Source organism: Hemiscyllium ocellatum, chromosome 21 (assembly GCF_020745735.1).
Source record: "Hemiscyllium ocellatum isolate sHemOce1 chromosome 21, sHemOce1.pat.X.cur, whole genome shotgun sequence".
Classification (NCBI taxonomy): domain Eukaryota; kingdom Metazoa; phylum Chordata; class Chondrichthyes; order Orectolobiformes; family Hemiscylliidae; genus Hemiscyllium; species Hemiscyllium ocellatum.
Genome location: NC_083421.1, coordinates 55,692,254 through 55,709,280, shown reverse-complemented (window position 1 = coordinate 55,709,280; position 17,027 = coordinate 55,692,254). Strand labels below are relative to the sequence as shown.

At 42.0% G+C, this 17,027-nt stretch overlaps 1 protein-coding gene across 2 annotated transcripts in view; it reads left to right on the top strand.

The window, feature by feature from the left end:
- ass1 (argininosuccinate synthase 1) overlaps positions 1 to 5,777 on the top strand; it is a 157,638-nt gene extending 151,861 nt beyond the window's left edge. The window contains exons 14-15 of one of the 2 annotated variants that reach the window (XM_060841116.1): positions 467 to 532; positions 5,590 to 5,777. In XM_060841116.1, the coding sequence (XP_060697099.1) occupies positions 467 to 532; positions 5,590 to 5,641 (118 nt within the window). In that variant the 3' untranslated portion in view covers positions 5,642 to 5,777. Of the gene's footprint in view, positions 1 to 466; positions 537 to 5,589 lie in introns of those variants that run through there. The other variant, XM_060841117.1, reaches the window with a different exon arrangement.
- Positions 5,778 to 17,027: the final 11,250 nt, after the last annotated feature.

Sequence of the window (17,027 nt, the reverse complement as noted above, 5' to 3'; positions counted from 1 at the left end):
TGTTATTTATGTAGGGAACTGAAAGATATAAATTTCAATTCTGTTCTCCATTTACAGCACTTTGTTCTCCTAAATGTATCAAAACGAACTTGTGGAGTGATCAAACATTTAGCTATATGGTGAGATACTGCATTAAAATAGTGGTTTCACTGAAAGCGCTTGCAAGGGGATACTGGTTAGTTCAATTGGTCGATAGTTCATGTGTAATTTAGAATAACTCCAACAGAAAGGGTTCAGTTGTGTTAGTCTTTGTCCTGTCCCTGAGAGTGGAAGGCAATGGAAAACTACCACTGATAAGAAACATTTGTCAGTAAAGTAGTTCAGGAAACGGCATCAGCAGGCAATGAGCCAAGGACTTCTCTTTGGACAAAGCCCTCACGACATGCCTTAACTATTTTAAAATGCAGCAGAAGAATATTAACCAAGAGTTGATAAATGTGATTAATTGGTTTCTTTTTCTTTCTAGCATGAATGTGCAGGGTGATTATGACCCAATTGATGCAGGTGGATTTATCAAGATCTGCTCTTTGAGGTGAGTGACATTATAATTTTTTGCCACAGGCATTTTATACGATGTCAAAAGTTGTTTTTCATTTTTCTTTAATTGCGGGGACCATCCTCAGAATATTGTGGTAAATTATGAGCCAAAAGTTTGCAAAGCTTACAAGCCAATAGTTGGATACAAATATGGCTCGTCTTTCTTTATTATCTTAGTGAAGATGTGCTGAGCAGATGATCTATCTCAGCCTTGTCCCCAGCATTACTGATGCCAGAAATTATCCCATTCTGTTTACTCTCCGTGATATCAAGAAATAGTTGGAGATACTGGATACTGCACAGTACGAACCCTGACAGCGTTCTGGCAATAATGCTCGAAGACACGTGCTCCAGCGTTTATCATGCTTAAAGGCAACTGGTATCTATCCAGCAAAGTAGAAAGCTGCCAAGTTATGTCCTTTGGAAAAAATGCAGGGGAGGTCCAACCTGGCCAATGACCATCCCACCTACTCCTGCTCATCAGTAAAAAAGTGATGGAATTGTTTCATCAACAGTGATACCAAGCAGCATTTGTTCAACAATAACTGCTCACTGACACTCAGTTTGGGTTTTCTGGGTCACTCAGTTCTTGACTGATCACAGCCTTAGTTCAAACACAGAGAAAGAGCTGAATTCAGGAGTGAGAGTGACTGCTCTTGACATTAAGGCTGAATTTGACTGATAGGGTCAGAAGTGGGAATACTCACTGATGATTGCATGATATTCAGCATCATTTGTAACTCTTTTGACAATGAAGCAGTGCACATCCAAATGCATCCAGACCTGAACAATATCTAAGTTTGAGCTGATAAGGGGGTTTTGGACAGAGGGCAATATAAGTTTGCAAGAATAATATCTGGATTTCAGAGGCTAAGTTACAAGGAGAAATTATATGAAGCAGGCCTGTTTTCTCAAGAACTTTAGAAGGTTAAATGGTGATCTGGTTGGAGTCTTTAATATATTAACAGGAAAAGACTGAATAGGTAAAGATAAACTATTTCCACTGGTTGGGGATTCTAGAATTAGGGGGCATAGTCTTAAAATTAGAGTCAGACCATTCAGGAGTGATGTTAGGAAGCACTTCAACACGAAAAGGGTTGGAATTCTCACCTACAAATGGCAGTGAATGGTAGACCAGTTATGAAAGTCTGAGATCGATAATTTATTTTGTTAAACAAAGGTAATAAGGGATACAAGCGAAAGATAGTTATATAAAGTAAAGCCACAGATCAGCCATGATTACATTCAATGGCGGAGCAGGATTGAGAGGTTGAATAGGCTACTCTTGTTTCCTATATTCCTACTCCCTACTTACCTGGATGAGTGCAGCTGCAGCTACACTTGAAGCTTGATATAATCTGCTACAAAGCAGCCCGCTAATTGGCACCATGTCCACAATATTCACTCCCTCCACCACCATCACTCAGTAACATGGGGGGTGCCACTAAATAAAGTTCGGAATTTAAGTATTCTAGTTGAAACATTTAAAAGCCCATCCAGCATGACAGTTACAAAACTCTCTCCATACTGACCAAGTTATAGGTTAATGCCTGTATTTCTAGACACTAAGTATGAATGACCTACCATTTAAATAACTCCACACATCCCATCACCAAGTCCCCCTTTATTTACACTGGAGAATCCTTGACTCTGATCCAGCTCCCTCGGAGCCAGCTCTCTGAACAGAATCTCTGACACTCTTATTATATCTGTCATTCAGGGCTCTCTAATTGGACCAGATTAACAGCCCTAAGCAGGGAACTCATGATCTTTGAGGCCCACCTGACTGACCTTGTTACTATTACCACATCCCTCCTACTCTAAGAGTGAGGACATAGGCCGTTTTTAAAAAAAAATATAGCTCCCCACGGAGCGTTTTAGTGCTTACTCAGTTTCTTTCTATTCTGCCCCTGATGCAGGCAGGGTGTAACACACACCTCTTGTACCTGGAGTGTCTCAGAAGAAGTTCATTCTCTTCTTAGGTGCCAAAGGCATTGAGGTGGTGTCATCCACCCTGTCCATCTCAGATTCCGAAGTGTCTTCAGTGCTTGACAGAGAGGTAGAACCCACTGTTTCCATTCTTTGACAGATGGATTAAACAAGTCAAGCTTCTCAAATAACAGCATGATGCCAAAAACGCTTACTCCAAATCAAAAACAACTGTTGCGAGCAGATTTCTTTCGGAGCATGCGTTTCTCTCATCATCAAGTCCCCTCTTATTTATTCATGGAAAGTGACTGACATTCCTGTTCTTTTTCTTTATTTTCATTTCTCTTTTTTTTTCCTACGCCGCTGTTAGGCAGTAGTGCTTATTTTTTCCCCCAGCGCCCATGTTGTGTGTGTGCAGGTGTGAGACACAGTGAAAAACAACAAGTGTACAAAACTTTATGCATTTTCTATCATCTGGAAGAAAGGAAACACCCGAGTGGCCAGTGACAAGCAGTGCCCTTCTCAGATGCATGATCAAACCGTGAAGGGGAGGGCAGGGATTAAATCAAATAGTGTTGAAGGGGTAAATAATACACTCCACTCCCTGCAATGCCCACCTCTCCCTGAAAACCTCGAGGGTGTTGGTAGAGACACTCCTGTTCTCTTTTTTTTGATACAAACAAGAGATAGTTCTTGACACTGATCCAGCTTCCTCAGAGCCAGCTCTGAGTGAAGCCAAACTCTGACATTCATGTTTATTTATTTTTATAGCCCCCACACTACTGCATAATTGCATTAGTGCTTATTTTTTTTCCCCAGCAACCATGTGTGTGTGTGTGTGTGTGTGTGTGTGTGCAGGTGTGAGAGACACAGTGAGAGACACAAGGTGCACGAATCTTTATTCAGAGCTGAAAATGTGTTGCTGGTTAAAGCACAGCAGGTCAGGCAGCATCCAAGGAACACGAAATTCGATGTTTCGGCCAGAGGCCTTCATCAGGAATGAGGAAGGGCTCTGGCCCGAAACGTCAAATTTCCTGTTCCTTGGATGCTGCCTGACCTGCTGTGCTTTAACCAGCAACACATTTTCAGCTCTGAATTTTGATCTCCAGCATCTGCAGACCTCACTTTTTGCACGAATCTTTATTCAAAGTTTCCACCGCCAGGAAGAAAGGAAACAGCCAGGTGGCCAGTGACAAGCAGTGCCCTTCTCATCAAAGGGTAATGCTGTGTGATCAGAACAGTGAAGAGGAGGGCAGGGACTAAATCAAAATAGAGTTGGAGGGGGAAATAATGCACTCTATTCCCTGCGGCGCACACCTCTCCCTGAACAACTCCAGGGTGTTGGCGGACACCGCGTGCTCCTTCTCCAAGGTCACCCGGGCTCTAACGTAAATCTCCTGTTTGTTTGGTTTTTTTTCCAAAAAGCAATGCTGTGTGAAAATTCCAGTTTTTTTTTCTTTTTAAAAATTTCCTGTTTATCATTATTAACCCCACACTCCCGCCTAACTGCGGTAGTGCTTATTTTTTTCCCCAGCACCCATGGTGTGTGCGTGCAGGTGTGAGACACAGTGAGAGACACAAAGTGCACAAATCTTTATTTAATTTCCACCACCAGGAAGAAAGGAAACACCCGGGTGGCCTGTGACAAGCAGTGCCCTTCACATCAAAGGGTAATGCTGTGTGATCAGAACAGTGAAGGGGAGGGCAGGGACTAAATCAAAATAGAGTTGGAGGGGGAAATAATGCACTCTATTCCCTGCGGCGCACACCTCTCCCTGAACAACTCCAGGGTGTTGGTAGAGACAGTCCTGTTTTTTGTTGGAGGGGATGTTCCTGTTTATTTTTTTCTCTTTCCCCACACTAACGCCTAACTGCGGTAGTAAAGGCCTTTTTATTTTTTTTTATTTTTTTTAGTATCCTTCACATCATAAATCATGATTTCATTTTTTTTTCTTAACCCCCACACTACCGCCTAACTGCGGTGGTGCTTATTTTCCCCAACACCCATGGTGTGTGCGTGCAGGTGTGAGACACAGTGAGAGACACAAAGTGCACAAATCTTTATTTAATTTCCACCACCAGGAAGAAAGGAAACACCCAAGTGACCAGTGACAAGCAGTGCCCTTCACATCAAAGGGCAATGCTGTGTGATCAAACAGTGAAGGGGAGGGCAGGGACTAAATCAAAATAGATTTGGAGGGGGAAATGATGCACTCCACTCCCTGCGGCACCCAACTCTCCCTGAACAACTCCAGGGTGTTGGTAGAGACACTCCTGTTCTTTTTTTTCACATTCTACAATATGACCCATATATGAAAGTGCAATTCATTAGTCTCACTAACATAGCACTAACTAACCTATGAATTAGACAATGGCTATTTACTAGCAATCTTGCCTCCTGTGTTGGCACCAAGAACAATTATGTTCAATATAATGTGCATTACCAACTGGACTTTTTTTCTTTTTTTTTAGAACTAGAGGACATAGATTATATTACTTACAGTGCGGAAACAGGCCCTTCGGCCCAACAAGTCCACACCGACCTGCAACCCACCCATACATTTACCCCTTATCTAACACTGCGGGCAATTTAGCATGGCCAATTAACCTGACCCGCACATCTTTGGACTGTGGGAGGAAACCCACACAGACACAGGGAGAACGTGCAAACTCCACACAGCCAGTTCCTGAGGCGGGAACTGAACCCAGGTCTCCAGCGCTGTGAGGCAACAGTGCTAACCACTGTGCCACCGTGCCACCCACACTCCTGTTCTTATCTGTCAGCCAGGACTCGTTGATTGGACTAGATTAACCACCCCAATCCGTTACCTCACATCCTATGAAGTCCACCTGGCTGACCTTATTACAAGCACAGCACCCTTATAGTGGTAGAGTAGAGCACATCATGTCAGTCTAGCTGTGCAGCCTTGCTGTATGCAGCATGCCCACATCAACAAAACTACAAAAATGGATTCAGGCAGGCCTTCTCGAAAGAACTGGCAGAAGAGTTTTGATTGGAAGATTGTGGATTTCTGTTTATCTATGTAAAGCCTAATTTCTACATTTTCGATGTTTTTCTGTTTTTGTATAAAAAGCTAAGTATCCCATTTTATTTTCAAACAGATTGAAGGAATACCATCGCCTCCAGAGTTCCATGGTTCCAAAATCCAAGTGAATAAGGTTGGACTTTGACTATCGCATCGACACATTTGAATTTTGCAGGATATGAAACTTTCACAAATGAAAGTGTGGATTTCCCCTGAATGTTATGGTTTTAGTTTAAATATAATAAATCATCTTGAACACAAAAATATTCGGACTGACTTGTTTCACTGTGATTTTCTTTCAAGTAACAATGAAGGACAAGGTTTCTTAAATAAAAACAAAGTACTGGAAAATACACATCAGGTCTGGCAGTATCTTTGGAGATGGAACCAAAGTTAATGTTTAGAATATGATATGATTTTTGTCAGAACTCTTAAAGTGCACCTTAAGTCATTAAATTTTATGGTTTTAAATATACTTGGTACATTATTTTGATTCATGTAATGATACAGCTCAAATAAAGGTTTAAGACCAATTGCACAAATTAGCATTGAGGTGAAAACGAAAATGGCACCTTGGTTGCTTGAGGTGAAAGTTGTAAGAAATAGGAAAGATAGAAGTCTTGCAGGGAATTTTGAAAGGATAGGCCATACCTGATGAAGATGTTTATAGTTTTTTGAAAAGGCCACAAAAGTGATGGAAATAAGAAAGTCGCTGATTTTTTTACTCCTAGAAGACATTTGGTGTATTTCCTCATAAGAAACTGTTAGCTAACATTGAAACTCACAAAATAAAGGAAAAGTTTTTAACTTGAAGCAGAAGTTTACACAGAAACAATAGCCCCACTCCTGATTCAAAAGCCAGAGGTGAGCCAACTTGCACCAAGCATGGTTCCCTCAGCCAAGTTTATGGCCACTGAATCACTAATAGACACAGGGCAAGATTTGTACCTTACCTGGGAGGGAATGCCTTTTCTGCAAACCACTGGACAATCGGATGGCTAGCAGTTCTCAGCTCTTTATGGTGCCAGCAGTAGCAGTGGGTGCTGCTGGGATTGCAGGCTGTTCTACTGACAAATGTTAGCCAAGCTGGATTCAAAAATAACTTGGCATCTTCCACTGGACCAGTCTGTTAGGCTGCTGAGAAGGGATGGAATTTGTGATCAGGAGGATGATGAAACAAATTGGGAGAGTTGGCCTCCATTGGGCAGTGTTTGTCCCAATAGGAGCCTCCCCAGCCCACAAAAATGCTAGCTGGTGGGGCAGCCTTGCTACCTGGTATGGACAATTTGTACCACAGGGTGCAATAGTGAGGGCCAGTTTATTTAAGAAATTCAAGGATGAATAGGCCACCCAATGCCTCCCCACCTCTGGTGGAGGCAACTAGATGAAGATATGATGTTGCTGTCATGTTACATAATCTTATAGTGCACTCATTTGCCAACCTGTTCCCAAGGTGTCCATCAAATTCCACTAGGAGATTGGCTGAACAGCAGAAGATGCAGATGAAGGAGAATAGGCAGGGGATGTGAGTAGGGATATCTCACAGAAATAAAGTTCACTATATTAATGATTGACATGACAGGATAGAGAGTGACATTTGCAAGGTTTTCCATTCACGAAGTTGAGCAACACTAAGCAGTGCAGAGCAAGGCATGACACTAAAAAGAGACAGAATTAATGGATTAAATGAATGAACGAAGTTGTGGCACTGGGTCTGTGTCGGCATGTGAGGTTATCCAGTTTGGATTGCAGTGCTCGAGAAGGCAGCTTACTACCTCCTTCTCAAGGGCAACTAGGGACAGGCAATGAATGGTGCACCAGCCAGTGAAACCCCCTCCCCATAAGTGAATAAACAATAAAGGGTAGCATAAGGTACTTCCTAAATTGTGAAAAGCAAGAGTGCAGATTTGAGATTTAGAAGGACTAAATTTATCACTAAAATGTCATTCACAGTTACAAAAATTATTGGAAAAGCTAATAGAGCAAAAGGATTAGAATACAAATGGTTAGAAGTCCTGCTACATCAGTACAAAGCTTGAGTTCGACCTTAGATTCAGTACTACGTTCAGTTCTAGATGCATGGGATTACTTGAAGTGTTGGACTGAACTGGAACTGACCAGAAACTGAACTGGACTATCCCTATAAATACAAGAGCAAGTCAGAGTATAGGAATCCTGCATCAAGGAACTCATCTCCTAACTCCCCAAAGTCTGTTCCCATTTATAAGGTACAAGTCAAATATGGTAGAATACTCACTGTCTGCCTACAACTCCAAAAACATTCAAGAAACTTGACACCATCCAGAACAAAGCAGCCACTTAATAGGCACCACATCCACAAACATTCAGAACTGTGACCACATAGAAGATTTTAACTAGAAGAGGCTCATTTATTGAGCAAGTAGCAGTTTATTACATGTGAGTAACATGTGACCTTAGAGGCACAGCAGCAAACAAACATTACAGGGAAGATTGGTGGGGGGTGCTTTCAGACCCAGATACAACACCAACAACCAAAATGTGTATCTGACTGCCGGCTTTTTATTTACCTATCACAGATATCTACTTAAATTTATCACCAATGGAAATCAAAAGGGTTAAATTAGGTCAGGCAGTACCAAAGTTTACGGTGCTGTGTATCATCCTAAAGCTACAAAATAGCCAAGAAGAGTGCATTCACTGACCAGGTGCTTGTTGGCTGCCATATTAAACAATGCCAAAATATTCTATCCATCTGTATGTAAGAGTCTGTGCTCATAAAGCACACATACTTCTCTCAACAGCAAGTTGACTGCAGCCTTAAAAACCTATTACCCAAATAAATTGATTTCATCCTCATATTAGCCACTTCGAAGGACGTTAGCTGAGACATATTTGTTCACTAGTGACAAGTTTTGAACTATCATCCTTACCCTTCCGTCAGGATTTGTATGGCGCACTGCCCAGATTAAATTTACCAGAAATCCTATGTTCTCCAACAAACATATTTCCCTGCTGTTGGGTGAGGCACAATTTTTGATTCCACCGCTGAAAGTATGAGGCTTTAACCTTCACCATTCAAATTCCAAAAGGTTTATTCTCTGGATCCAAGAACATAGATGGGTGCAGTACATCCAGCTATTCCTCAAAAATGAGAAGCAAAGAGGATTTAAAAAGTTTTGGGAGAAAATACATTTGACTGGGATGATGAGATCATCTTGTTGAATAGCTGAGCAGGCCCAAGAGACCAAATGGCTACTCTTGCCCCAAGATGATATGTTTGACATTACCTTGTTCAATTCTGTTTAGTGTTTATGGCTTGACAATGTTCAGATCCATGTTTGTCTAATAAAGTGCACTTGATATACCACATAAGACAATGGTAGCACATTGTGGAATTAGTCATTTAGGATTTTTGAACTATTCATCCAGTTACTGTGTTCAAATGCCACCACAGCAGTTGTGAAACTTAAGTTTAGTCAATTAGTCAAACTTGAAATTTAAAAATTACATATTGGTAATACTGACGATGTAACTATCAGGTTGTGTTCTTAAAGAAAATAATCTCTTGTGTTTACTTGGTCTGACTAGCATGTGACTCCAGACCCACAGAGAAGCGGTTGAATCTTAACTGCCCTCCTAATAACCAGGCCAGCTATTGGCTGGTCCTGAAGGTAGGTGTCCTCACCACCAGCTTCTCATGGACAATCAGGGCTGAGCAGCAATTAACCTCTGACACACACAACAACTTGTGAATTTTTTAAAAAATTGATACATCTACATTTTCGCCAATTGAAGATATTGGATGTAATCAGTTGGATTTGTGTGATTTAGCTAATGTGTAGCAGATGAGGTAAGTTCAGCTTCCAGATCTTTGCGGTTCGTGGTAGTAACTTAAAAAAAAATGGTGGGACGTGAGCTGGAGAGAACCAATGAATGAATCAAACGTCTGATTTTCGTCCAAACACAATATACTGAAGTTTAATGATTTTCTTCAGAAACTTTCAAATTAACTTTGAAGTACAATAATGACAAACCAGCATGTGGTACACTGCAGTGAAAAAATTTGATTGAATTCCCTTGTCAGAACCATGTATCCTTTGGGGCAGGTTAGTATGACCCCAATTTCTATGATGTTAGGAACTCAGCAAGAAGGAGGTCAGTCAAGATAACCCAAGGCCAGAAGAGCTTAGAAGTAATCATATATTGATAACTATTCTGTTTTGAAAGATTTAACCCACCAGTTGCTGCAGTGCGAAGAGTTACTGAAGTGTATAGGCCCCAGGCTAGCTGTTAGGCCCTCCTGCAGGCCGTCAGGATCAATAACTAATCTACTGAGTCTTATAGCGGAAGTGATGATCAATTCGAGGCCTTTAATGACTCCACTCATGAAGCAGGATAATCTCTGTCAGACTTACTGTCATCCAGCAGGTGTGCTGGTTGCTGGTGCTCCTATGGATAACACCAGCTTTATGTCTATGAGTACTGTTTTTTTTAAAAGCTGAGGCATCCTTTGAGAATATGGATATGTGGGCCATGTTCAGGGTCTCATTGATTTAACATTTGCACCAAGTGTGTTTCGGTCAGAATTTTCCTCCCTCCAGTCCATGGTCTCAGGTTTACAGAAGGAAATAGGTCAGGTTTGATACTTAAATGTTGCTAATTTCTCAAACTTTCCCATAAAGAAGAGAAAGAATTTGCATTTATAATAGCACCTTTCATGCCTTTGAAACTTTCTTACAGCTAATGAAATACCTTTGAAGTGTAGTCACTATAGTAACCGTAACATAGAAAACATGGCAGTCAATTTTAGCCACATGCTCAGGCTAAGAGACCCATTTTTCATTTTTGGACTGTAGTTTGAAAATAAGGAAAAAGATGAACACAGTCTTTAAAAGGGGAGAGTGTGCCAGGAGATGTTTGTAGCTGGGAAAAAAAAGTGTAGCTAACTGATGCATATGAGATAATGCTACTATTTGGGAACATTGAGTCCAGGTGACCCGCCTACATTTGCCATATGATCAGGAGTGCTCGGCACAGTAACACACTCTGATTAATCATGTTCAGTTTAGTAAAATCACATGAGGGAAATGAAAATCAAGAAAAAGGAAATCCCACAGGTTGGCTGCATCGATATATCTCTCTCTCTCTCCCTCGTTCCTCTGTAAAAATGCTTACTCAAATTCTTTGTCAGAAAACTACCCAATGCTGAGTGAAACGGTTCAACAACACAAAGGAAGAAGAGCTAGCCTAGATCCAATCTATTAACCAGTGAACTAGAGACTAATATTATTTGTACAGACAGCATTGAGGCATCATTGAAGAACCGAGGAGTGTTAAACGAACATATCCAATTTTTGAGATTTGGACTGATGATCCCAACCTGTATTCCGTTAATGTTTTCTCTATTTATAACACTTATGTCTTGTCTGTTCATCTTTGTGTTTGTGTGTGTGTGGGGGGGTGGGGGGGGGGGGCAGATTTAAAAGGGGTAAAGTTCAAGTTATATAACTCAGAAATCCTTTAGTTTACTGTTCTTGTTAAAGTTAGGTGTGTTGCAATAAATAGACCTATTTTAACTGAACACCTAGTGTGGTTTGTTTTTGCCTTCAGTAGCAGTCAGGCAGGCAAATTGGGATTTTTGATTGTTTTATGTAAAGTTTCACATTTCTGGTAAATGCTGCAATAGAGGGGGGGTGATATTAGGACACACTTCCAAAATGTTGTGCTATCAGTACATTCAAAGGAATCAGAGACTGCAATCCCGCAGTGAGTAACTCACCTCCTGACTCCCCAAAGCCTGTCCATTGTCTATAAAGCACAAGTCTGGAGTGCGATGGAATACTCCCCACTTGTCTGGATGAGAGTAGCTCCAACAACACTCAAGAAGCTTGTGCTACACTAGACAAGTAGGTCACTTGATTGGCCACTACATCTACAAACATTCAGTCCCTCCACACGCCCAATGTTCAGCAGCAGCAGCATATGCCATCCATACGATGCACTGCAGAAATCCACCCAAGACTCCTGAGATAGCACCTTCAAACTCACAACCACTACTATCTATAAGAACAAAGGCAGCAGACATATGGGAGCACCACCAGCTTGCAAATTCTCCTCCAAGCCACACACCATCCTGACCTGGAAATATGTTGCTGTTCCTTCAGAGTCACTGGGTTAAAAATCCTGAAAATCCCTCTTCAATAACATTGTGCCTCTATCTACTGCCCATGGACTACAGCAGTTAAGAAAGCAGCTGAACACCTTCTCAAGGGCAACTAGGGACGGGCAATAGATGAAGGTGGAAACTGTCCATGAGCTATCACAGCTGCACCAGGAGTTGAACCTATACCGCCACTCTGCATGTCATTTAGTCAATTGAGCTAACTGACGCCAACTATCAGCTATATAGAATTGAACAGCGACAAAGGGAAAACTAGCCATTTGGGTACAGAACTGGCTCGAAGGGAAGAGATAGAGGGTGGTTGTGAAGGGTTTGCTTTGCAAACTGGAGACCTGTGACCAGTGGTGTGCCACAAGGATCGGTGGTAGAACTACTGCTCTTTATGACGTGTAAATGATTTGGATGTGAATATAGAAAGTATGGTTATTAGGTTTGCAGATGACACCAAAATTGATGGTGTGGTGAACAGCCAAGAAAGTTACCTCAGAGTACAATGGACACTTGATCAGTTGGGCCAATGGGCCGAGAAGTGGCAGATGAAGTTTAATTTAGATAAATGTGAGGGGCTGGATTTAGGAAAGGCAAATCAGAGCAGGACTTATACACTTAATGAAAAGGTCCTGGGGAGTGTTCTGAATAAAAAGACCTTGGAGTGCAGACTCATAGTTCCTTGAAAGTAGATGTGCAGGTGGACAAAATACTGAAGAAGACATTTGATACACTTGTCTATATTGGTCAGTACATTGAGTATAGGTGTTTGGAGGTCAATTTGTGGCTGGACAAGACATTGTTTAGGCCACTTTTGGAATATTGTGTTCAGTTCTGGTCTCCCTGCTATAGGAAGGATGTTTTGAAACTTGAAAGGGTTCAGAAAAGATTTACAAGGATGTTGCCAGATTGGAGGGTTTGAGAAATAGGGAGAGGCTGAATAGGCTGGGGTCGTTTTCCCTGGGGCATCAGAGGTTGAGAGGCGACCTTATGGATGTTCATAAAATCATGAGAAACATGGACCGGGTGAACAGCCAAGATTTTTTCTCAGGGTAAGGGAGCAAAGAGGGGCATAAGTTTCGGGTGAGAGGGGACAGATTCAAAAGGGACCTAAGGGGCAACTTTTTCACGCAGAGAATGGTGCGTGTATGGAATGTGCTGCCAGAGAAAGTCGTGGAGGCTAGTACAATTACAACATTTAAAAAGGCATCTGAATGGGTATACGAATAGGAAGAATTTAGAGGGATATGGGCTAAATGCTGGAAAATCGGACTAGATTGGATATCTGGTCGGCATGGACAAATTGAAGGGAAGGATCTGTTTCTATGCTGCACATCTCTATGGCTCCATGGTGACTCCATGCGCAAAGTGGGAAACATTTTAGACAACTCATTATCTGACATGAGTCTCCTAACACAGAAATGACTTTCTGAGTCAAGGCACCTTTTTATTTTAAAAGTTCTGTCGATTTACAATGAGCCTGGTCAACCATAAGCAGCCTCTCTGATAGGCATGTTCAGCAAACACACACAAATGATAACCTCCGTTCATATGACATTTCTTATGTGCTCCGGAAATACCAAGGTGCCTCACATCGAATGAAGTACAGTTTGATGTTTTAATATCAGAAATGCAGTGGCCCTTTTATGCACAGCAAGATCCCACAATCAGGCAATGGGCTAATGACCATAACATTTGCTTTTGGATGCAAAGGGGGTCAAGGGATATGGGGATAGCAAAGGAAGGTGGAGTTAAGGTTGAAAACCATCGTTCTGAACGTCAGAGCAACTTCAAAGAGACAAATGGCAATGTCCTTCTCATCTGCCTGTGTTAATATATTGATAGCACACTGCAGCCTGGTCTGTGTGGAACATAAATCAGCTTCATATATTCTTATTCAGGGAGAGATTTCCATTTGGAGGTCATGAAATTGCACTGATGCTGTAAACTGAATTCACTCTTGGCCGACAATAGTAACAGTGGCTGCAGCCAATTCCATGTCTGGGTCACAGTGCCCTTGTGGATGGGGGAGATAGAACAGGAGGCAAGGTGTAGGGCTTGGAGAGAGAGGTAAGAGATAGAGTGGGGTGGACAGGGAGAGAGGAAGGAAAACAAGTGGGTGCTTGAGAGGTGAAGGGAGGGAGAGAGACGGAGACAGATGAGAAGGACAGATGAGAAAGATGACAGATTACTGATGAGAAAGATAGAATCAGAGCTGCAGCCAGGGAGTTGCAGAGAGAAGCCAGGGCTATTGATTCTGACACAGCCACAAACACACACCAGGCATTTGCTTTCACTCCCAGCTCCGAGATCCTCCTAGAGCCTTCTCAGTCATCGTGCTGTCTTGTTGTTTCTCAGATTCAGAACGTCTGCAAACTCTTATATTAACATGGTGCCTGCTGACCGTGTGGTGCACTGAAACGTATACTTACAGCTCCCTCCGCAACAGCAAAGCAGAGCTAGTCACAGCTGCACAGAGCCTGTGTCTCGGCTGCTACAGTTTTTACCTTCTTTTTCCTCCCTGCACCCAACCACCTCTGGTCGGAGCAATTCAGAAACTATTGTGGGCCCACTAGACCAACTCGAATCATCCATTCAGTAAGTAATTTGCCAAAAGGACCACGTTTGGCATTCCCATGGCAAGACTGGTCAGGATACTGTGAATCAATTTTAATATACCAAAAGCAAAGAAAGCAGAACGCTACAGATGCTGGAAATCTGAAACAGAGTGCTGGAGAAACTCAACCAGTCCGGCAGCACCTGTGAAGAGAAAGTGGTGTTAACGTTTTGGTTCCAGTGACCCTTCGTCAGAACGCAGATGCTGCCAGATCGGTTGAGTCTGGAGTTTGAGCGTGTCTCCTCTCCTTAAAAAGACACATCCCGGTCTCAAACCGTGAACTCTGTTTTATACTAGATTCATACTGATCCACAAAGATTTTCCTCCTGAGGCACATGATGCCATTTTGAACAGTGGATTTCATTTATATAGAACCAGTGAGCCACAGTCAAGCTTGTATCCAAGTGTACCCCAGCAGCTTTGGATTGGAGGGCCCAGAAGTAGCTGACTGGTTACAAGAATAGAGTTTGACATGAGGGATGGCTTTTGACCAGTGGTTAACAATTGTCTGATTCGGCACTGGGTCAGCAACAATCCAGACTTTTCCCCTGGAGAGCAGAGGCATTGTCCACCCCACAAAAGCTGTTTAATAGTAGCCCACACTGGGCCTCTCCTACTACCCTGCCGGTGAATTTGTCCAGTTAGAGAGTACCCAGCACACGTGCTGCTCAGTGCTGACTGAAGATGGGAATTGATGTTTTATGTACATCACATGAACCCTAATTTGCCAGTGAAGAAGATACAATGCATGAAATGGACAGACACTTTAACAGACCACGTTAGCCACGTGTTATATATTATTGTGGTGGAAAAAGAGCTGGATCTAATTAGCCAGCAATTTGTTAGAAGCTATTTGTGAAGAACAAACCAAGATTGGAATGCTTTCAGAGAAACTGTTTATTGCATGCCGCAGAGTTTAATTCCCCAGTCCACAAACAATCCCCCCTGGCGGGCTGACTTTATATCCACATCACAGTACTCTTTTGAGAAGATCAGATTAATCAAATCAAACCAAATAAAAGCAAAATAAGCCCTTAGGGGCACTGGGACTAAATTGATATTTTTAAAGAAACTTAGAGAAATTTAAATCAAAGAGTTCCGAGAAGGGGTAATAAAGCACTGCAGCTATTAGGGTTCCCATCAGCTATTGCTGCATAAAACCAAATGTAAACAAAATGAAAACAAAAATGATACAGCATCAGGGAGGGCACTGTAACTTAATACTTTCAAAAAATTTTTAGAAAAATTTAGAATTTAGAAAATCTTTAATCACAATGTCATTAGAAGGGCTAATAAGACACCTCCAACCCAGAGATGTCCATTTGTCACAAAAACAAACCTTAGCAAATTAACGTGTAATAATTATTAACTAATCAATGCCCAATATGTCACCTTCAACAACGAGATACTAAACATCCATTAGCAGAATCTATTAGATACAATCAACCAACTGGATGTGGAAGTGTTCCAGTGGGGTTATGTTCATAGCTGTACTGGAGAGTCAAGATTTGTGTGTAACATAACAGATATCCCCTAGGGGGCTCTTGAGGTGCAGCAGTAGAATTCCTACCTATGGCATCGGAAGCCTGGGTCTAAAGTCCCACCAGCTCCAGATGTGTGAGCTGGTATCTTTAAACAGCTTGATTTGAAAGATAGTTTTTTTTAAAACAAAGCAGCAGTGCAATCAACCAGTTTTAATTAAGCAAAATAACTCTCATCTTTCTGAACAAAGTGAGATTGCTTCAAACATTTGGGAATCAGAAGACATAAATGCCAGCTGGTAAGAGGTCCTTTTCATAACTTGAATAAACACTGTCACAGCCATCATGTTGTTCCAGCCTCTGTTACTGGGAGTGATGTTGCTGGGTTTGATTAGTAAGCCTTGTTCACTGGGTGGATAATAGCCACACGCACAAACTTCTGCATCGTGCCATGATTGCCTGAGCTTTCAAACCTCCACGGCAAGGACAGCAGCAAGCAAGATATGAGGATAGTGGACATTGATACTGACCCCTGGGAGACTGCCATCTGCGACCTCTGGAGACTGACTGCTTGGAAGGACATTGGAAAGAGACAAACAGAAATGAAAAGTTCAGCCATCAAAACTGTGAACTATGCTCCTTCTCAGCCCCTTGTCTTCCTCTGCTGTGATTGCAGAGAGGAATGGGAGTGCTGAGCCACACCAGCCACTGGCTCCTGCAGAGGGGACCAGCAGGGCTCAAGCCATTGTGTAAGGAGACAGAAGGCTGCCAGAATGGACCATGTGGAGGTTCAGTTCAGTTACTGGTGAACTACAGCAAATTGCACATTGTCATTCACTGTATTGCTGTTGTAACTATAAATCTCATTAATGACAGTGTTAATAAATGTTACAAAACCCAACCTTTAGTGCTAGCAGTGGTCAGAATATTAATGTTAGTTTATAAGTTCCCAACTCATTAACACCAGTTTTGCCAAATCCCTCCACATACAACAGCCTGCTTGTTCTTCAGTGCACAACAGTATATATGGAAGGAGTTTTTATACCATAAAGATTTCTGTAAGTCATCAAAATAAGAAAGCACCAGAGCTGGGTCTTATCCATGACCCTTCATTTACAGGAAAGACCATCTCAAACTACAAAATAACCAATTCCTTGCCCTCTCCTGTTCGGTTTTTGTGACCCAGCTTCATTGTAAGTTGAAAGGTAACATTATATGTTCTCTGATACACAGGCTGAGGCTTAGACCCTCTTTAACCCAGATCA